Source organism: Rhincodon typus, chromosome 10 (genome assembly GCF_021869965.1).
Source record: "Rhincodon typus isolate 14 chromosome 10, sRhiTyp1.1, whole genome shotgun sequence".
NCBI classification, from domain to species: Eukaryota; Metazoa; Chordata; class Chondrichthyes; order Orectolobiformes; family Rhincodontidae; genus Rhincodon; species Rhincodon typus.
This window is the reverse complement of record NC_063341.1, coordinates 61,937,583-61,961,369: the sequence shown is the minus strand read 5'-3', so window position 1 is coordinate 61,961,369 and position 23,787 is coordinate 61,937,583. Positions and strand designations below refer to the sequence as shown.

Here is a 23,787-nt window from a genome sequence, read left to right as displayed (position 1 = left end):
TAATGAGAGAGTGAATAGTTCTAAATCCTGTCAGGCCTCTGAAAAGCATAGGAATTATCTTGTTATCAATTTATTAACAGAAGCATGAAGTAACTGATGCCATCCACTGACACCAGAAACATTAGGTCTCCTTGGGAATTCTCTTCTGTAAACTGTCAGACTAGGTGGATATGGGCACATTAAACATTGAGGACAATGTAGTTTTAGCCCATAATTTTTTTTTTTCTCTGCCAATGTAATAAGTAGATTCTCTGAAATGATAAAGACAATCAATGCAGAACCGTTGACAGCTTTGACCTATAAGCCTTCCTATTATATAAGATTTTCTTTCATATGAATAATTTTTAGAAACATTAATCTTTGACCTTCAATTTTGTCTAGCTTGCATTTAAATAAAGGTTCAAACCCTTCTGTGTGCAGCTCCAAAGATAACACAGATCAGATGGAGAGAATGCACTGAATTGTAGCACGTTGTAACTGTAAAAATTACAACAATGTGTGGGGGAAAAAGTCATCGAACAAAGCTTGTATTCTTGTTTAGATAAATTTTGGTAAAATGAAGATAAGCCTTTGGAACTTCAGATGTTAATCGGTCTGAGAAGGTAACTCACAGTTGCTGCTGCAAATAAATTTGCGAGGATAAAGGTCAAAGATGCAAATAATCGTCATTGTCTGGCTTAGTCTCCAAATCATTATAAAACATCAAGGCATATAATTTCAGGCAAGCATTATCAACTTGAACTATTGAGAAACTAAGTCATGTAGTTAATGATGTCCATGTTCACAGACTTTAAATGTTTAGAGATTTTGTACAGGAGCATTTAAGTTAAACAAGCTTCAATTTCTGTTTAGAATATGTAACAATGGAAGATACATTTATAATGCAATATCAGCTGTTATTCAACAGGAATAATTCTATAAATCCATACTCACTAAGCATGACAGGAAATTTCAGAGCTACATTGAAAAAGACATATATAATATTCCTGCTGTAATTAGCAATTTAATGAAATATTGTTAAGTTGACTCCTGAATAAAAATACATGTTCTGAATTCTGACAGATAGAAACATACTGATAAAGTGACTCCTGTGGTGAAACTGAATTATGCTGAAAACTATGCATAAGTCAGTGGAAAACAATTAAGCAAGTGGCCAAGCATGATGTTTCACAGCAAGGAACAAAAGTCAAAATTCCAGTCAGGTTTACTGTTAAATACAGTTTGGCAGTATGTTATTTATAACATTACAAAAGCAGTACCATCAATATAGATGATGGGGGGTTGGAAAGAATATAAATGTCTTGTGGGGGGAGAAATATACACATATTTGCAGGGTACAGCTGCTGCTAAGAATGCATCCTCTGGGCCAAAGTGAGGAGTGAATGTGATTTTGTTTTCCTTTTAAGCAGACAGTTCCAGAACCCAGCTCATGAAGAATCTCTGCTTTAAAATCAGAAATATTATTTACGGTTTTCTATTACAAGCTTATGTTTTGAGTATTGTGCGTATGAGCAGTTACATATTTGTCAATGAATGAAACAAAAGTTACTTGAACAACTGGATTGTTTTTGAGTTACACACGCTCTGGGAACCTGGAGGTTCTGTCATGGCTGAGGAATGGAAAACCATTTCTTGGTTTCATTTGTAACCTGACACAGAGAATACCCACGGCTCTGGAATCTTGAACAGTTTAAAATTCTCTCACCTCACTGCTTCAATGAAAGAAATCATATTGACTAATTCAATGTGAAAAACCATCCCATAATTGGTGGCTAAGAAGTCTTAGTCACAATTTTCAAGTTGCCTGCATTTCTGCACGACTAAATATAAAATTATCGCGATAAGGGCTAACCTCAGAAAATTACCGAAGAAATTTTATTGAAAGCTGGCCCAAGAATTAGTAACCACATATGCAGAATAACTTTGGAACAACAACAGATACTTCCTAACCCTCCCAACTCACCCTGATAATTAAAAGTGCAAAAAATCTTTGAGAAACACAGAGTTAAATCTTTGATTGTTCGTAAGATTTCCTGGAGTGCAAATAAGACAGCATCAGCTATTTTATATAATAAAATGTTTAAAGATGCTTCACGGGAAACTTATCAGCTAAAATTTGGGGATATCTAAATGAGGTTTGAGGCTAGATTTTATGGCTCCCGCCATTGGATGAATCTCCAGAGAGGGATGAGGAATGGGAGTGAACCAAGTAAAGTCAAATGATTAGCCAACTCAAATTGGCAACCTGCCCCACTAACTAAACCAAAAAATTCAGTGGCAATTGAGTTTGTGAATAAGGCAGTTGACCCAAATAGTACATTGTCCATGCCATATAGTAGTTGGTGTGGGGCAAGTAAGACCCAAAAGTTTTTTCTTAAATAACTGTGGAAAATGTGGGAAGGGAGAGGTGCAGTTTTTAGTGTGGGCTGGGGAAGGAACTTGTCCTGTGTGTGTGGAGGACATATCCCAAGATATTAACTCTCACTTTGTTTCTCCCCACCTCGGTTTCAAAACCCACTCCCCACTTCCCAGCCCAAGGAACCCAATCCTTTCCCAACCTAAAGCCTCGAATTTATCTTAATCTGAGAACCAGATAGGCAGCACGGTGGCTCAGTGGTTAGCACTGCTGCCTCACAGTGCCAGGGACCCAGGTTTGATTCCAGCCTTGGGCGACTGTCTGTGTGGAGTTTGCATGTTCTCCCTATGTCTGCATGGCATTCTGCTGGGTGCTTCAGTTCCTCCCACAGTCTAGGGATGAACAGGCTAGGAGGATTGGCCATGGTAAAAAGCAGGATTATGGGGATAGGGGGAGGGATGGGGACTGAGTCTGGTTGGGATGCCCTTCAGAGGGTTGTCGCAGACTTGATGGGCAAAATGCCCCCTTTCCACACTGTCGGGATTCTAACCACTACTTTTCCTCCAGTGGTTTTCCTGTAGCCCCATCAATACCCACTACCAGGGTCTGGTGCTGCTGGGAATGCCATATAAGGAGAGGGCTTCCTTCCAATGGAAGCCAGGATGGGTGGGGTGGGGGAGTGTGGCCGGCAGGGTGAATGGGTTGGTGAAGGAAGGGTTCATGATATCTGGTGCTCACTTGTTTAAGGCCACCCTGGGATATGTTATTGCAGAGCAGCTTTGCTGAGCGTCAGTTGGTGTGATACAGATCCTCATTCAGGGCAGGCATGTAACACTCACCACCCCTTCCTACCCTTGGGAAATTCAAGCCTCCATATAACCTTAGTTGGGTGACTGCATCTGATGGCAACTTCTTCAAGAACACTATAACCCAAGGCCTACAGAAATAACATATTGCAGATGACTTTAAACATCATTGAACTATATTTATAACAGAGTATGCAGCATAGATTTATATTTTTTTGTTTTCAATCAACTAAAAATTGAGCTCATTATGCTTTTAATTAGAATGTTTATTCCAGACACACGAATGCTAAGCTCCATATGTTCCTAAAGCCAACAGGTACATATTACTGCTGGTGCAGGAAACAATTGTCTAAGCAGTTGGGTGGTTGGATGTGGTGACATTGGGGCTTAAACTGGCAGTTTCATGTCTGCAGCTCTTCTCAGTTGGTGTAGAAATCAGTTGGGAGTTAATTGCTGGTGGAAAAGGATGCAAAAGAATTAGGTTCAGCAAGAGACACATACTGCTCAGCCGTTAGAGGAGTGAAGGATAAACTTCTGTATAGTCTTCTTTGCAGTGATTTATTTTCAAATGTGTATCAACTTCAAAATAATAAAAGGTTTCAAACAAAATGGAATGTAAGTGAAAAATCATGCATGTGTTTTCTCATTGCCCAATTACTGGCTAATTTCCATTGATCATCCACAGTGTCCCCTCTTCTTGGTAAATAACACCCTCTTGTCTCTTTTGAAAGAATTTTAACACAACACATTATCTATCAGCTGGATGGCTGACCTTTCAAATCTGATCCCCATGACCTTCCTACAGTATCACATGCTTTGTACAAGTTTATAAAAGTGTTGACCTCCGTTCATTTACTGATGGCAACTCATTTGCACACATACACCTGTAGCATCGAGGGGGCAACAGTCTTTGTGGTGTGGCACTGTTACCATATATCAAGCAGTTTTCAGTCTATCCAAAGCTGTTACAACTTTGCAGTGAAGCAAACTGTGCATGCCACATGCCATTCGTCTTATAATGTTAACTGGAATGCCTAGAAATAATTGCAAATTTCTTCTGTTGTTTTAGACATTAGCAGACGGTAAACTCCCTTTTGGAGTGTTCACCAGTCTTAAAAACATTCAGATACCAATGTGCTCAATTTTTTCTTATCAGAGATGGTGCAGAAATGGTAGTACTAATTTTATTCATTCATACTATATTATTATAGAGAAATACTGCCCTCAAACTACAGAGAGCAGTACGATGAAAGACTAATTGCCTAAATGGTGGTGAAATATTTCCTCATAGAATGGTAATGATTGTCAGCCTACTGGCTGTTCTTTCTACAGCTGCATTCTGATAACAACTTATAAAGAAGCACTAGTAAAGTGGTCCAGTGGAAGTGAGGTAATATCGCAATTGGCTTTTCCCCTTCAATCTTTGGAGTTCTTCTGGTGTACCCACAAAGCTTCTAGTCATTGGAGGACAACTTTAGACCATTGTCATGTCTTTCAGAACACTTCTCTTTTGGGAGCTACATGACCTCAATCAGAAAGTAGTGAAGTTTGATGGATTTCTCTTTCTTAATGTCTTGCTTAGCCAGTTAGCACCAGTGGCCTTAGTTTAAGGGTAAGGGGTAGGCCATTTAGGAATGAGATGAGGAGAAATTTCTTCACCCAGAGAGTGGTGAGCCTGTGACTTTGCCACAGAATGCAGTTGAGGCCAAGGAATTAGGTATAGTTTTTAGGGCTAAAGGGATCAAAAAGTATTGGGAGAAAGTGGGAACAGGATACTGAGCTGGATGATCAGCCATGAGCAAATTGAATGGCAGATTAGGCTCAGAGGGCTGAACGGCCTTTTTTTTATGTTTCTGCTTTCGATCATTTGAGGCAACCCCTCGACATTCTCTGAGAGCTTTAAACCTTGCAGGGATTTTATAGATATTGGCAGAAACAGGTTCTTTCTTGGTGACCTCCCTTGAATAAGAAATGAAGCCACCTACACCCTCCAACTAACACCTCCAAACTCCCACCATCCATCCCCACAAACTTATCTCCCACCCAAGGGAAAGTGTCAGGATTGTGACATATTCTGAGGAACAGGCAGCAGTCTCTGCCCTGCTACTACACTGTTGCTTTTAAAATAAAAAGTAAAGCCTATGGCTCCTGACCAACAAAAACTGGAGATAATTACTTTCTGTGCATTTACTTATGAGCATAAGATCTTGGGGTTGGAAATTGCCTTTGGGCTGGTTTGATCTTTTGGCTTAACTTCACCAAAACAATAACAAAACTAATTCCAGTGAAGTGGTAGAGAATTGTTGATGCTGACACTTTTCCAAATCTTCTGCTGATCTCCCACTGAAGCTAGGATGGGAAATAATAAACACCCTAACCTTTTAGGTTAATAATCTCGTGATTATTAAGCTGTTGTCTAAGATGATAACCATATTTAAGGAACTTCAGCATTAAAGAGGTGACTGGTCAAGTTTCAAGCCATAAAAGGCTCTATTTTAGTATATCTTTGGATGGTTTAAAAAATAACAAGTGCTGTAATTATTTTAAAACTGATTATATGGAATGCAGGCTGAAAGGCATAACATGCAAAACTGCTTCTATTAGAATTGAACCCACCAGAAATTACTAGCTAGCCCTTCTAAGAATAAATCATTTTAAACTTATGCAGGAATCAAAGGAAGCTAACTGAAGTGTTTGTCCGCTTAACTGTTTGACTGGCTTCAACAGCAAGAGTCACAAGAGTGTCTAGTATGACACTGGTATTTATTATCTTCTTAAGTAACATCTCAGCATTACGAAAATCCTCTCTACAATCCAGAGACAATGAACAACAGCAGTCTCACTCACAGGATTACTTCCCAGATTATTTTGCATATTAGGTAATAATACATTAATAGAAAACTAAAGTGAGCTGGAATCCTGTGTTACGCAAATGAAAAAGTACCTGGAAAACTGAAAGCTGTCAGAATACTGCATTAAACATTAAGTGAAGCAAAGTCTAATAATAGTTATAGATTGCAAGGCAAGATAATAACTCATAGTTCTGTGCACCTTCAGAACATAGGAAGTAAATGCAGGATGTGCTATTAAGGGAAAATTCAAACAATGTTATGGTACTCACATTATTTGGGAAATCAGCCTTTAATTCAGTAATGCTTTTGCACCAGTATGCACATGTCTTCTCACTGATGAGTTCAATGTTAAGAAAGGAGCTTTGTCCTGGGCCATAGACAGGGCCAGAGGTCATTCCACGTAAAATTCTTGGAGAAACATTGGTCACTACATCCTATTAAATATAAACATGATATCAGTAAAGAACTAATCCATTACCAATGTTAAAAAAGCACTGCAACCTAATCCTGTAGTTCACATTTCTTCCTTCCACTTTAGTATTTTTCTTTCCCCTTCAAAAATGGCTGTTTACTGCACAGCCACACTCTTGTGTAAATTAGCTTTTGAAATTGAACTCTTGGATTCCAAGGGGATGGGTGGAAAGGGTGCATGACGGGTGCCATGGGAGAATCCTTTGATCTCTTCAAGAGGCTGTTGATATATTTGACTCAACAGTGTTGGTTGATAACTGATCCCAGTGAAACCTCATGGAAACTGCTGAGAAATATTTGGGTCGTAGGCTTATTTGTTACTGTTTGATTGAACTCGTGCCAAACTTGTAGTAAGAGTACACCAGATAGGCCACGACTTTCAAACCCAGGGAATATGTGGAGGCACAGCCGATAGCTCATGTAACCAGTATAAGGTAATAGATAGCACTGAGAAATGAACTGCTTTGATTTGCTATTTTTTGCCTTAATTAATACTAGTAACAGGATCCCTCAATTAATAGTTAAGCAAGAAACATTCAGAGAAAATTAATTTTTAAACTTACCTGTTGGGTGTTATATCATTAAAAAAAACACAAATTACTCTTATAATAAACTTTGATATATAATTAACCTTGCAAGTTTTCATCTGTTCGGTGTTTAGGTTTAGAAAAAAACAAGGAGAAACATAAGGAAATGAAAGCTTAAGCACTTTTAAAAAATAATTCAACTCTTCAAAAGATTGTATATATTATACATCTATGTATAATATTCTGTGACATTAACATTATGAAGAAAATTATAGATAAAGGGATATAATAAAATTACAGAGAAAAGTTCAAACATTAGCAATCACTTCAAAGACCTGCAGGCATTCAAAGATAAAAATGATTTTGAACTTGTTTTCTATGAATAAGCCAAGATGTAATTATACATCTCCCAATATGCTGATGCTCTGCATACATTTAAAAGGTTAGAGACTGCGATACAATCCACTTCAGTACTGTAATTTGACAGTTAAAGGACCAAATGGCTTGTAGAATTACTACTTTAACTTTTAAATTAACTTTAACATTAACCTTACTTGAAAATCATAGTAAAAAGTTAATTTGTTAGTGGTAGAAGCAAAAGATCTTGAGGATTAAAATTACATGGAGAGTAACTATAATATTAAAAAAATGCTTAAAAGTAGTGATGGATACAGGACATAAAATGTTCACAAGCTTCTTGATATATCACTGTTGAACAGGAATATATTTTGTAACAAAATTTTATAAGAAAATTGTAATGAACATACATTGTGTCAATCCTAGAATTTAGAATTTGTGACCATACTTACATCAAAATACACACCTTTTGTATTTGTCCTTTTCTATTATGTTGAATCACGTAAATAATACCCTCATGCTAAGTGACTGATGAAGGGTCAGTGCTTTCTCTCCATGGATGCTGCCAGACCTGCTGAGCTTCTCCAGCAATTTCTGTTTAGGCTCAATTAAGCAAGTCTTGTGAAAGATATCTTTGGTTAGAGAATACGCTGAGGGTTAAAATCATACTGGAAACTGTATATTCCAACGGAATGTGCCCACACGTATGTTAAAATCGGGGATATAGGAATTTGTTAGGAACCCATTTACATGTTCAAATACAGCACAGGTCCAGTTCAGCTTTGATGGGAACACAAATCCAAAAGGGACACTGTTTAGACACAATGCCTGACATTTTTTTTCTACTGGATTTATTTGAAAATACTATTAGACTATAACCTGGTGCCATGTGATTTCTAACCTTGTCCACTCCAGTCCAACACCGGCACCTCCACATCTTTTCTATTGGCCTCAATGAAGATGAAGAACAAAAGTAAGAATTAGAAATGACTAAGAAAGGTGAGAATGGCTTGAATACCTGATTTAAAGAAAGTTTGCTTGAAAAGCTGGAAGGAAGTGAAAACTGGCTGATGTTGTGCAAAATGTCATCTTAGTGAAATAGCACAGAGCTCCACTTCAATGTAATGACAAGCCTTCATTCGCAGGGCTCTAGTGACCGATAGTTTTTCCAACTCCTTCACCTGAAACCATTGTTTAGTACCACTTCATAAGCTTTTCCTCCACGTTGGACCATACAATAACACCAAATTATGTTGTAAGGCCCTCTTACTACAAAAGAAGAATCAAAAGATGATAAAAGTCTGTAATAAGATCAGAAAATGCTGGAAATCTCAAATAAGAAGTCTGATTCATTGACCCCGCCCCCCGCCACTGTTTCTCTTTCCACAGTTGCTACCTCACTGGTCTTTCAAGCTTTTTCTGTTTTGATTTCCTCTAACACTTGACCTTCTGGTCATGTCTATAGAGGCCTACCACCTGAGGCCTCCCTTTGTCATACCTGAAATCACTTACTATAGTTACTATCGTTCCACAAGAAACTGTAAACTTGGCCTGTTGTTCAATGAGCCTCATTGAGGTAATGAAGCCCTGGAAAGAAGATGTCTATGTACATAATGAATGAAGAAAAAATGAGTTGCGATATAGTACGTTTAAAGGCACTTTAGCTAAAAGAAAATATCTTGCTGATGACTCCCAATGAACGAAGAGTCTGTAGAAGCTGAGTTTTTGAGTATATTTAAAATAAAAGTTGATTAATTTTTCATCACCGTGTCGTAAAAGGTTATGGAGACAGTGTTGGTGAAAGACACTGAAGTATTTGATCAATCATTATCATACTGAATGGTGGAGCAGGTTCGGTGGGCTGAATGGCCTACTCTTGTTCCCATATTCGTGTATGTGGCTGAGATTTATGTTCCTGAGCAGCCTCAGTCACCTCCTCCTGAGACCACATATCCAGTCCCATCTGAAAGCGCAGCAAGTAATCATAGCAAAAGAGTTTTGCATAGAATCATACTGCATTGCCCTTCCAGGTTAACCACAACAAGTAAATCCTGACTTCAGACTGCCAGTAATCCCCTCAATAATCATTCTGGAGATTAGTGGGTTTTATTGTATTGAGATAAGAAGTTTTCATTAGCCATGAAGAAAGGGCTATAACTTCACTGCCTGATCCTATCCAAAACAAAATTCCTGTCTTCCCTGAATAGATCTTGGCAATTGGATATCCTTGCAATGAACACTTCATAATAATTCAGAATCAATCTCTACTAACATTAATTTTTTGCACAGCTAACTACAGGAATATTGGGCAATTCAATGTTGGAATTAATACTTTGGAAATAGGGTCATACAGTCATACAGCATAGAAACAGACCCTTCAGCCCACCATGTCTATGCTGATCAACAAACACCAAACTACACTAATCCCACTTATCTATACTTGTGCCTGGGCATTTCAAATACTCATCCAGATAAATTTACTATCTCTACCAGAACAGCCTCATGGTGCAAAAGTTGAACTATGGAAAATCCTTAATACATTCTGAAGTAGTTGAATTCCTCAGACCTCCTCAAGATGGATTGGGAGCTGGGCAGATGCAGACAGTTCTCTGGAAAACACTGTACTGATCCCTAATTGCAGCCTGAATGTAGCTGGTGGTGAAAAGATTGAAATTATCTGACTTTACAATCACTGAAAGAAGTTTTCAGTTCTGTGACTGGGGCTCCAGGTCACTTGGCATGTCATCTGGTGTTTCCTTAAATAAGTTTCTTGTGAGATCTGAGAGATGCACTGGGGGCAGGGAGATGAGAGGAACAGGAGAGTATTACACCTGTGGTTGGCATCAGAATCGGAGATATAGGGCTTCAGCTGTGGCAATGCAATAGCTTGAATTGGTACTCCAGGAATGGACTGTGATGCAGGGGCATTGGTGGGCCCAGAGCCCATTGCGGAGACGCCCGCTCCCCCTTGATGTCAAGCAGAGCACAAGAGGGAAGGATGATGAACTCTGTTTTTTATTTATATTTAAGATTTATATGTTAATTTCAGTCTTATATCTTAAGATCTTCTGTAAGTCAAAACGGCTCTGGAGCATGGCAACATATTACACCTTTTATTGTGTTTATTTGTTAAATAGAAGTGACAACTCATTCAATTCATGAAACGAAAATCATTCATAATAGTCAGTTGACTTCATCCTTCGTTGATGCTACTCAAGGATAAGTTTCCATTGTGATCCCATGCTGCTTGTTAATAACACTTGCTGTTTGTGAGAATCAAAAATTAGCTGTTATCCAGGAAGCGCCTGACTCTGGTTGCAAAGCAAACAAAAAGAAAACAAGTAATCTCCTCAAATAAAAAGACAGATGTAAGAAATGGACAAAGATTTTCCAGGCAATAAGCTTGCTCGTGGATCACTTCCACTAAATAGGAACACCCTGCCAAGAGACGCTAGATCTCATTTACCTGTGTCTAGGTTACATCAATGGAAACAATATCCAAGGGGCTGCAAACTGTGGGAATTCTGACAAAATATGCCATGCATATCGTTAGCATATGTGTGTCAGTTAATGATAGATGCAGGGAATGGCAACTTCTGCCTGCCACAGAAATTTCTGCGGGAAACAAAAAGGATCTCACTCAAAAACATGGTGCTCACAAATCAAGGATAGCACTTCCCTTTCATGCTGCAAAAGCCACCACAGAAATGTTGGACCTGCAGACCTTAATAAAGAATGGCAGACAGGGAGGGCGAGGGTGAGAAATGAGGCTCATGGTGTAAATGTCATACACCAGCAATAGGACAGGCCTGAAGTTGTAGCCACAAAGACAGGAGTTACTGGAAAAGCTCAGCAGGTCTGGCAACACCTGTGAAGAACAAAATCAGAGTTAACGTTTTGGGTCCGGTGACCCTTCCTCAGAAGCAACTTTGGCCCTTCCTCACTGGACCCGAAACATGAACTCTGGCTTTTTTTCTTCACAGATGCTGCCAGACCTGCTGAGCTTTTCCAGCAACTTCTGTTTTTGTTCCTGATTTACAGCATCCGCAGTTCTTTCGGTTTTCCTTCTGTAAGATGTAATTGATCGTTTGCTGTATTTCAGTTTTGAATATTTATGTTTTTAAAAACCATCATGTTATAGCCAGTTGGCCACTATTGAAGTTACACTAGAAACCATTTAAAAATATTTCAACAAACTTTCTGTAAAATCTATTGCTATCCGTCGAGTGCATAATCCCTGTTTTTTGCCGGAGTCAAAGCTAACTCTTTTACTATTTACCAATTAACTACAATTTACATATTTTAATTAAGAAGCAAGCAATATAAAACAATTAGGATAATCAGTGTGCTAACTAGATTGCATAACATTTAGACAGTTTTCCAGAGAGATAGGCAAAAATAACCTTAATTAGTGCTAATTAGTTCTGATTTGCATATGTTTGATAAAGCGTACAGTTACCATAATACAGGATTATTTATCTTTGTATCTGTCAAATGCTGGCATTTTATAGGCTGAAATAATTTTCACGCTAGATTTACATGGTAACTGGTTTAAAACGTTTGTTGAAGCCATGTTAATTTTACATGCAATTGCTCAAATATAGGGGCCAAATTCCATTAACTCAGAAGAAACTGCTACAGATAAAAGTGCTGACTGATAAAAGCAGTGACAAATACATTAAAAAGAAACTTCATTATATTTTCAAAACACCATATGTTCATTGGTAACTGATTGTACCTCATACAAAATGAAATTTGTCTGTGGTCTTCATATTGACAGGAAAAAACAGTGTAGGTGCCAGTGCCAAACTCATATCTTTCTAAATATCATATGCTGTCTCAAGGCTATTACGATAGTTAAATTATTGTTCTCCTTTACTGGACATTAAATAGAGGATATTTTTTACAGAATAGCACACCGAGAAATGTACAGATTTTCTAGTAAACCCAGAAATTCCCACAGTTGAAATTATGATTTGTGACATACAGGCAGTAGAAATTATATTTCCAGTGAATGAAAAAATTACAACATAACACATACTTCTCTTTCCCTACAATCGAATTTTACACTGCATTTAGATTGCAACTTGAATTATTGTTTACTTGATAAATCATAGTTTTCATACGTCTGTATATTTTATCATTTCAATATACCAGAGGTAGATGAGGAATAAATGTTTTTTGCAGAAACATTCAACTTATCAGGCAAATAGTGTGTTACAGATTCGATCAGCAAGGTCACAGCTTGTGTTTTTAACCCATACACAAGTAGTTCAAAAAGCAGAACAAGCCCAAGGTTTCACAGAAAAATCATTTTGCTTTATCCTCAAGCCATATTGTATGACTAAACCAGCATGAATTATCTGCAGCTATGAAAAGAAATTTGCTAAATATATTTCCTTTAATAGGCAGTGAAATAAGGATACTTACAAATACATTTTATGTTCCAGATAATCGTCTGTGCTTCTATATTATTCGACCAGATCAAAATTAGTGTCAAATGAACTTTACAATATTACTTCATGGGATGATTTCTGTCAGTTCTGATTTGATGGGCCGAAGGACCTCTTCTGTTCTGTATGATTCTTTGTAGGTGCTGCTGGCTGGGCCAGCATTTATTGCCCGTCCCTAGTTGCCCTTGAAAAGGTGATGGTGAGCTGCCTTCTTGAACCAGTGCAGTCGATGTACTGCAGGTAGATCCACAATGTCACTAGAGAGGAAGTGCAAGGATTTGGACCCAGCAACAGTGAAGGAATGGTGATATATTTCTAAGTCAGGATGTTGAGTGGCTTGGAGGGGAAATTGTGGGTGAATAAGTAATAATGGCAAAAAAAGGCAAGTCCTAAACTCTTTATCTGAATGCACACACCATGTGTAACAAGATTGAATGAAAATAGAATGAAATGAACTATTACAGAGGTATGATTCCAGGATGATCAAGATTGAGATCACAATATTCAAGGGTCTTCAACTTTCCACAAAAATTAGCAAAAACAGAAAGAGGGGTGAGGTCATTTATTTTTAATAAAGAAAGGTATCAATGCAGTGGTGGCTAACAATATGTCGGAGCAATAGATCATGATGTGGAATCGGTCTGTGTAGAAAACAGGGATAGCAAAGGACAGAGGACAGGGGTGGGAGATGTCTTTAAGACCCTGAATAATTCATAGAATCATAGAGTACGGAAGACCATTCGACCCATCTTGTCTGTACTGGCTCCCAAAAGAGCTACCTAGCTGGTCCCACTCTCCAGCCCTATCTCCGTAACCTCTAACTTCATCACTTTCAAATATGTATCCAACTCTCTTTTCAAACCTTCTGTGGAATCCACCTCCATCACTCTTTCAGGCAGCGCATTCCAAATTGTAACAACTCCCTCAGTAAAGAAGTTTCTCCTCACGTAAATCCTAGCTCTCCTGCTGACAATATTGAAGTTACTGATATACCAACCAGTGGAAACAGAACATCCTTCTTTATCCTGTCAAAATTGTTCATAATTGTCACCTCTTAATCTCCTCTGCTCCAAGGACCAGAAACCCAATTTCTCTAATCTTTCCTTGTATCGAATACTATCATTCCATATATCATTCTGTAAAATCTCCTTTGAACTCTCACCACGGCTTTAACACCCTTCCTTAAATAGGGTGCTCAGGACTGAACACAATAAATTGGATCATATTAGATCAAAGTTACAAGTCCAGAAATAAGGGAGACCTTGTAAGAAAAACACAATAATTGTCATCTGGAGAGTTTGATGCTGCTGAATCCAAGAGATTAGGGTGTGAGCAGGAAAGTGGAGTTGAAGCCCCAGATGAGCCCTAATTGTATTAAATGATGGAGTAAGTGTGAAGGGCATTGTTTAATGATGAATCCTCATCTCTGCTCACCACATTGTATTAGCCGACTTGACTCTCAGAAAAAAATTAAAGGTGGATTTGCTGTCACCATGCTTCTTATCGGTTTGACTCCTCTGGATCTGCTTTTTCTACTGTGGTGGAGGAAAATCACTACATCATCTCATGGGGAAAGTTTCTTGTCTTACATACCACCTAGATGTAGCTATAGGCCCTTGAGCCAACTATACCATGGATGATCTGACGGGAACCTCAAACCCACATTCCCAGCTGCCCCCAATATCCATTTTACTCCCATGCTTAGCAAGAAGCTATCTATCTATCAATAAGTTGTAGGTTAATGCATGACAGAAATCAGGTATAAATTACATTAATAAGACAGACATTGTTACTAAGAGATTTAAAATAATGGGTCCAACACTTTTTAGGTCCTACAATGTTCTACCTTTCTCGCCCAAAGCCTTACAATTGCATTTTGGGTAGAGCTCAATACAGTCTTCTGTATTCATGCTTTCAGAACCATTACTTTTTAAGCACCTGAGATAACAAGGTGTAGAGCTGTATGAACACAGCAGGCCAAGCAGCATCAGAGGAGCAGGAAGGCTGACGTTTCAGGCCTAGACCCTTCTTCAGAAAATTTTTAAGCACCTCCCTTTTTTCCAGTAGTTAACATTAATAATTCATCCACATAATTACATTTAACATTGCACCATCACCCCAAAGTTTCTAACTTCACAAGTTAAGAAGCTCTGGAGGTTTCACAGTTCCTCTGGAATGCATTCACTTTGGAAATGGAGCATTGGTAGGTTTTTAGCTTGAGGATTGTTGACCTTTAATCTGTTCTGGACTGTATGCGGTCTGTAAAGTCTCTCCACTGGATTAGTTTTTATCTCTTGGATGTCCTTCGCAGAAAATGATCCTCCTGCTGAAGGAGGCAATTGGTCCATTATCTCAGTGGAGGACACTTAATCCCCAGAGGATCTCTTTCCTGCAGAAACAGGCAATTGCTTCAAACATCATCTGGGGAAGCCTTTAAACTCATGAATGTATTTCATGGAAGACTGCTGCCCTGATCAAACACATACTTTCCTTTTTTGCAGAATCCTGGATTTTACAGCCAGGCTTCTTGACAGTATCCTGCTTCTCCATGCTGGATAGTTCCTTCTTGACTCTGTCCTGAATCTACTGACATTGGTTGTTTCACCTTAGTGCTGACTTCTGCGCAGCCCATCTTCAATCTGTGCAATTTATTATTAATCTGCTGATATCCCTGTGTTCAAACATGCAAATTCTGAGCTTGTACTTGTTGATTAATTTGGAGGCTTTCATTCGCCTTTTGTGCTTATCTTCCTGGTTGGCACAACATATTAAAATCCTTAGTCTTACTGCTTGTGAACCATTGGTTGTTCAGCACACTCCATGTCACAGATGCTGATTATTCTTCATTGGAAGATGAAGAAATGAAATGCTCTGCTTGAACTTGTGTCGTGACATCAAATTCAAATCTGCTATTACAATTTCTTCACTTGGCTGCTTGGCTGTCTGAATAACTTCATTTAAAGTTTAATCAACGAGGTCAAACAGGTCCTACTGCTCATTATCTTTCTCATCATTTGTGTCTTCTTGCAAATTTTGCCAATTTTTGTCATCTGAACTCTCTTCAGTATTGATAGGAGATGTTTTTGCCAACTCTGTGCAGTCACATTTTTCCATCTGGATGACAGTATGAAACGATATAATTATATTGTCAGAAATTACACAACACCAGGTTATAGTCCAACAGGTTTATTTGAAAACATAGGCTTTCGGAGCCTCTCTCCTTCTTCAGGTGTTAGTGAGAGAGGTAGAAACAGAATTTATAAGTAAAAGATCAAAGGGTCAAACCACTGATCAGGATGTATTAAACAAACGTGAAATGCTGTTAAATCTTTAATCAGTTGGAAGGTTTTCATTGATTAATATGTATATGTAAATTCCCGAATTCCTTTTAAGTCACTGTCATGAGAGAACTAACGGTTTTATCTGTTTAAAGAAGAGGTAACATTTTAGGTCAGACAATGCATGTTAGGTGTGAGGCCTTGTTTAGAATCTGTTCGTGTTTTGGTTTGGAGTCAGACTGGTTTTACTTCTAAAGTAGGAATTTATAAAGCACCACATTGACTGACTGTCTATAGATTGTGTGCATTTTGAACAAAATAGAATGTACCTGCAAATACAAATTCACCCCATGGATTCACGTGTGTGTGTGTGTGTGTGTGTGTGTGTGTGTGTGTGTGTGAGAGAGAGAGAGAGAGTGAGAGACAGTGAGTGAGTGTGTGAGTGTGTGTGGGGGGCGTGAGAGAGAGAGAAAGGGTGTGTGCATGGGAGATCGAGTGTGTGTGCGTGTGGGAGAGAGAGAGAGTGTGTTTGTCTGTGTGTCTGTCTATGTGTGTATGGGAGAGAGAGAGAGAGTGTGTGTGTGTGTGCGCATGTGTGTGTATGTATGCATGATCCCAAGATCCCGGTTCAGGCCATCTTTCATGTGTTCCAAACTTGACTGTTAGCCTCTGCTTGGCGACTCTGTGCTGTTGTGTATTCCAAAGTCCGCTTGGAGGATGTTTACCCAAAGATCCGAGGCCAAACGTCTTGACTGCTGATGTGTTCCCCCACTGGGAGGGAATATCCCTGTCTGGCAATTGTTGCACAGTGTCCATTCATCCATTGTCGTAGAGTCTGCATAGTTTCGCCAATATACCATGCCTCGGGACATCCTTGCCTGCAGCGTATCAGATGGACAATGTTGGCCGAGTCACATGATTATCTGCTGTGCACGTGGTGGTTGGTGTTGTCACATGTGATAGTGGTGTCCATGTCAATGATGTGACATGTCTTGCAGAGGTTGCCATGACAGCATTGCACAGTGTTGCGGTCGATGTTGACCTGAAGGCTGGGTAGTTTGTTGTGAACAACGGTCTGTTTAAGGTTTGGCGGTTGCTTGAAGGTGAGAAGTGGAGGCGTGGGGAATACCTTGGTGAGGTGCTCATCATCATTAGTAATGCATTGAAGGCTGCAAAGAACATGGTTTAGTTTCTCCGCTCCCAGCAAGTATTGGACGATGAAGTGTACCCTATCGGACGTATCCCATGTCTGTCTTTTGAGGAGGTCATTACGGTTTTTCGCCGTGGCACATTGAAACTGGTGATCGATGAATTGAGCATCAAATCATGTTCTTATGAGGGTGTCCTTCAACACCTACATGTGTCTGTCTCGTTCGTCCTCATCCAAACAGATCCTGTGTATGACCTAAAATGTCACCTCTTCTTTACTCTTTTAAAACCTTTAGTTCTCTCAGGACAGTGACTTAAAAGGAATTCGGGATTTACCTATACATATTAATCGATGAAAACCATCTAACTGAATAAAGATTTAACAGCATTTCAGGTTTATTTAATACACCCTGATCAGTGATGTGACCCTTTGATCTTTTACTTATAAATTCTGTGTCTAATATTCCTTCTCTCACTAACACCTGAAGAAGGACTGAGGCTCTGAAAGTTTGTGTTTTCAAATAAAGTTGTTGGACTATAACCTGGTGTTGTGTAATTTCTGGCATTGTCCTCCCCAGTCCAACACCGGCACCTACACATCACATATACAATTACATAGGTAATCTCAGTAGATTCTTTATAAAAACCAAAAGAACTGCAGGTGCTGTAAATCAGAAACCAAAACAGAAATACTTGGAAAAGCTCAGCAGGTCTGGCAGCATCTCTGGAGAGAAATCAGTTCATGGTTCTGGTCCAGAGACCCTTCCAGTTCTGCTTTCCCATGTATCTTTGACTGGCTGTGTGACAACTACCATTTCCTATACCTGTTGTTTCATGACTGATTGTTCCTTCATCAGTCATTGCATGACTAACTGTCTCTTGGCCAGTCAATATTGATTGTAACTAGTTTAACACCTGCTGTTTGAAAGAAGGTACCAGCCAAGGCACACATTCATGTCCGTGAGTGGGAATTGTGAGGTAAGTATGTATTTTATACTCTTACATTCTACGTTTTGCAGGTTTTCCTGTAGCATTCCCGCTATCTCGAGACTCATACCACCATGAACATGTTACTCTACTTTTGTAGGTTTCAACCTCTGTGTATAATTTTTCTTCACTCAATGTACTTAATTTTACAGTATTGTAACACTCGCCCTGGTATCAAGTCTAAAATTATTCCCATTGACATAATCCTCTTTCCAAAACATTTGCTTGGATCACCAATTTCACCAAGAATACATTTAATTTATCTTCCACTATCGTTTGCTCTACCTCACCAACATCTTGGTTTGAGTAACTAATTGACCTTCTGCCGCTCTGTAACTGTGTTGTACTTCTACACATCTTCTGGAAGTGGTTGAGGTTTTACAGCTTAAACTTTAAAAAAAAAATCTGGAGATTGCTCATGTCTGTCAGATTGCCTGTTTCCCAGCACGGACATTCACTCTTAATATTTGAAGTCTGGCTTACTGTCTGTACTGGATTCTCATGTGTGGAAGGAAAATGGTTGTGGCTATTAAAGGTCAGTCATCTCAGTCCCAGATCACCAAGTGTAGGGCCCTAGGCCCAATCACCTTTAACTGCTTCACCAATGACCTTCCATTTATCATAAGGTCAAAAGTGGGGACGTTCACTGATGACTGCACAATGTTCAGCACCATTCGCAAATCCTCAGATACTGAAGCAGTCCATTTCCACATATAACAAGACCTGGACAACATCCAGGCTCAAGGTGATAAATGGCAAATAACATTTGCATCACACAAATACCAGACTATGACCAACTTCAACAAGAGAGATTCTAATCTAACTCATTACTTTCAATGGAATTACCACTGCCGAATTCACCCCTACCCCCATCACAGAATCACAAAAGTGTTATGTCACAGCAGGAGGACATTTGGCCCATCATGTTCTGCACTAGCTCTCCGAATATGCATTATAACTCTGTGCCACTTTTTTGCCTTTTCCAGATATGCTAGCACATTGTTCCTACTCAAATAATCATTCATGCTTCAATTGAAATGGTGTCTACCCCACTTCCAGGCAGTGCATTCCAAATCTGAACTGCTCAAAGTGTGAAAAAGCTTTGTATCTTATGGCATACTTGCTACATTTGCAAATCACTTTAAATCTGCGCTCTCTCAGTATCGATCCCTCTACAAATGGGTACAATGTCTCCCTATCTATTCTTCCAGTCCTCTTATGATTTTGAAACTTCTATCAAATCTTATCGTAGCTGTCTTCACTCCCAGGAGAAAAGTTTCTCATCCCTGGAACCATTCTCGTTAACCTGTTCTTCACTTTCTCCAATGCATTCACATTCTTCTTATAGTGAGAAGCTCAGAACTGTGCACAACACTCCAGCTGAGGTCTAACTAGTTTTAGACTTGATATCAGGGTGAGTGTCACTATACTATATAAATTGAGCAGAATCTCCTTGATCTTGTACTTTGTGTCCATATTAATAAAGCTCAGGACATTGTCTGCTTTATTAATTGCTCTCTCCACCTGTATGGCAATCCTCAATGATTTATGCTCGTACATACTCAGATCCCTCTGCTGCTGCACCCTCACATGAACTGTATAAATTTTTATATTTTCTGTCTGTGTTCTTCTTACCAAAAGACATCAACTCACACTTTTTTGCAGTGAAATTATTTTTCACCAACTCCACTCCACCAAATTGACTCTGTCATTTTGGATATTCACACGGTTCGCTTCACATTTTACAATCCTTCCAAGTTCTGTATTATCCACAAACTTTGAAATTGTCCCCTGCACACTAATATCTAGATCATTAATAGATCAAGAAAAACAAGGGTCTCCAAACCAATCCCTGATGAAGTCCATTACAAATTTTACTCTAGGCCAAAAAATATCAACTAATCATTACTATCTGCTTTCTATCACTCAGCAAATGTTGTCTTCACATTGCTAGTGTCTCTTTTATTCCATGATCTATACTTTTCTAACAACTTTGTTGCATGGTACTGTATTGAATGCCTTTTGAAAGTCCATGAACACCAGAACAAAAGTATTAGCCTCATCGACCCGTTTTGTTAACTCTTCAAATAACTGCAGCAAGTTAGTGAAACATGATATCCCCTTTAAAAATTCAAGTTTGCTCTTCCTGATCAACTCACCTTTTCTCATGTGGCCACTATGCGGTGATGGCAAAGTAAAAGGGCTGTGTGCAGGCTCTTGGCTAGACCCCATCCACTTCCATCTGCTTTCCTTCTTTATTTTACTTTTGCTTCTGCTCTTTTCTTTTGCTTTATTTTCCTTTTCTTTTGGTCTTTTATTTCTTCTTTTCTGTGGTGGGTTGGTCGGCGTACCGGCGTGGCAGTGAGAGCAGGCTGCATAGGGAATGGTGGCTGGGGGATACAATGGCCTAATGGTATTATTGCTGGACTGGCAATCCAGAGACCCAGATCCAATTCTGGGGACACAGGTTCAAGTCCCAACATAACAGATGGTGGAATTTGAATTCAATAAAATATCTGGAATTAAGAATCTAATGATGACCTACAAATCTATTGTCGATTGTCAGAAAAACCCATCTGGTTCACCACTGCCCTTTCGAGAAGGAAACTGCCATCCTTCCCTGGTCTGGCCTGCATGTGACTCTAGACCCACAGCAATGTGGTTGACAATAAATGCTGCCTAGCCAGTGACACCCTCATCCCTTGAATGAGTAAAGAAACATGAAAATGTGGCTTCTCCTGGCTATCAGAGGTCACAGCAGTAGCAGTGAGGATGTTCTCCTGGTGATGCGACAGTGACTGCATTCTCCTGCCATTCGGGTCCCATAGCAGCAGCAGCAGCGAGTGGATTCTCCCCATGTTCAGGACCAACGGTAGCAGCAGCAAAACTGCTGCAGTGACTGGGGACAGTGGTGCCAGTGGGCACTGGCAAAACATCTGCAAAGCAGGACTCGTGGCCCAGCGGCAGTCTGGCTTGGTAGTGGAGCAAGGGACTCTTGGTTGCATGGCAAGTGTGGGTTTAGCAGTGTCAGTGAAGTGGGCCCAGTGGTGAAGAGATGGTGCCTATGTTGGTGGGTCCGGTGCAGGCAGTGGCAAGATCGCGAAGGTCTCCCTTGAGGTTAGGTGCTGGCATGGACTGGGTCAGAAAGACTGATATTTTGAAGTTTTTACTTCTGTATTTTTCTAATTCATGCCTGTGACTAATAAAGGTGAACTATTTATTTCTTTACTTTTCTAACTTTTTTTTGTTTCTGAGCATTTGATCTTAAGTATTTGTACCTAGGTACCTTTGTACCTAAGATGGTGCTGTAATGTGGAGACTGTAAATTTTTTGCTGTACTCATTTGAGTACATGTGACAATAAACGTGATTTAATTCAATTCAACTAGTTCTATGCCAAATCACTGTTTCCAGAACATTCCTCATGATTGAATTTAAACTGGCTGTATTATTATTGCTGGGCTTTTCCTTCTAACCTTTCTTAAACAAGGGTGTAATATTTGCGATTCTCTAGTCCTCTGGCATCTCCCTCGAATGTAGCAAAGACTGAAAATTTATAGCCAGCGTCCCTACAATTTTCAGTTTCACTTCTTTGAATACCTTTGGATGCAATTCGTTTAGTCCTAATGCCTTGTCAACTTTAAGCATTGACAGACTATCAGCAGCTTCCTTTTTCTTAATTTTCAATACTTCTTATGACAGAGTTTCTTCGGGGCTAAAATACTGTGTCTACAAGGGCATGTCAACAGCTAAGAATTCTACAGGAAGTAACTCACCTCCTAGCTCCTCAATCCCTGTTCGCCATTTTTAAGGCACACGTTGGGAATATGATGGACTACTCTCCACTTGCTTTGATGGGTACAGCTCCTGCAATACTCAAAAAGCAGGAGGAGGGGCAGTTTGTTGAGAGTGAAAGAGGACTTCTTCCTAGCTGCCACCAGTTCTGAAGAAGCGTCACTGGATCCAAAACGTTAACTGTGCTTTCTCTCTGCAGATGTTGCCAGACTTGCTGAGTTCTTCCAGCAATTTCGGTTTTTGATCCACTATATTTAACTTTATGCCTTCTAAAAAAATACCCTGATTTTTCCTTTGTCAGTCCAAAATGGATAACCTCACACTTGCCTACATTAAAATCCATCTGTCACAGCTTTGCTCATTCATCTAATCTATCAACAGCCTGTTGCAATTTTTTGCTATTGTCAACACTGTTTACAATGTTAACCAGGTGGGCTCCAAGCTCTAGACATGGTAAGGTTGAATGGTGACATTATCAAGATCAAGAAAATTATAAAAGGAACAGAGAAGAAGGAGGCCATTCAGCCCCTCAAACCTGCTCTGCCATTCTAGATCACGATTGATTATCTACCTAAATACCATATTCCCGTGCTATCCCCATATTCTTTGAGGCATTAGCAGCCAAAATCTATCAACCTCTCTCTCAAAGTTACTTAATAACAGAGCTTGCACAGCTTTCTGTGGTAGAGAATTCCATTTATGCACCATCTTCTGAGTGAAGAAATTCCTCTTTGTCTCAATCTCAAGCGGTTTCCCTTTGTTCAGATACTGCGTTCTGATTCTACAACAGACAAAACGTCGTATCCACATTTACCTTATCTATCCCTGTGAGAATTTTGTAATTTTCAATGAGATCACCTCTTATTTGTTTCAATGCTAGAGATTTCAGGTCCAGTTTCCTTCATCACTCATCATAACTCAATCCTACCATCCAACAGATTAGGCTGGTTAATGTCAGTTTCATTCCATCTATCACAAGTTCATTCTTCCTTAGATAAGGAGATCACGACTGAGCACAGAACTCCAGGTTAGGTCTCATAAAGTCTCTATACAACTGCCACAAGATGTCTCTATTCCTGTACTCAAATCTTCTAGTGATGCAGGCCAACATCCCATTTGCCAATTGCTTGCTGCTTTTGCACGTTACATTTTATTGAATCATGAACAAGAACGTCCCAGTCTCTTTAAACTTCAACATTTCCCAGCTTATCGTCATTGAAGATATACTTTGTCTTTCTGTTTTCTTTCTAAGAAAATGGATAATCTTACACTTATTCTCATTGTGTTGTCAGGTTCTTGCTCATTCACTTGTCAAGACCCTTGAGAAGCCTCCTTGCATCATCCTCACAACTTGCAATCTTAAATAGTTGTGAGTCATTTGCAAATTTAGAAATATTTTATTTTCTTCCTGCATGAAAATCATTGACGTAGATTGTGAACTGCTAATGTCCAAGCAGTAACCCTTGCAGCACCCCACTAGTAATGGGCCCTGTCATCTCCAAAGCAGCCCATTCATTTCCGAGACAACAAGGTGCAGGGCTGGATGAACACAGCAGGCCAAGCAGCATCATAGGAGCAGAGAGGCTGACGTTTCGGGCCTAGACCAATCATCAGAAAAGGGGGAGGGGAAGGGGGTTTTGAAATAAATAGGGAGAGAGTGGGAGGCGGATAGAAGAGGGATAGAGGAGAGGATAGGTGGAGAGGAAACAAACAGGTCGAAGAGGCGGGGATGGGGCCAGGAAAGGTGAGTGTAGGTA

General features: G+C 39.5%; 1 protein-coding gene across 1 annotated transcript in view; it reads right to left on the bottom strand.

Moving 5' to 3' along the window:
• The window catches only part of dpyda.1 (dihydropyrimidine dehydrogenase a, tandem duplicate 1), a 619,381-nt gene that overhangs the window by 171,777 nt on the left and 423,817 nt on the right, over positions 1-23,787 (bottom strand). Inside the window, exon 13 of the mRNA XM_048601540.1 lies at positions 6,284-6,448. Coding sequence (XP_048457497.1) covers positions 6,284-6,448 — 165 coding nt within the window. The remainder of the gene's footprint in view (positions 1-6,283; positions 6,449-23,787) is intronic.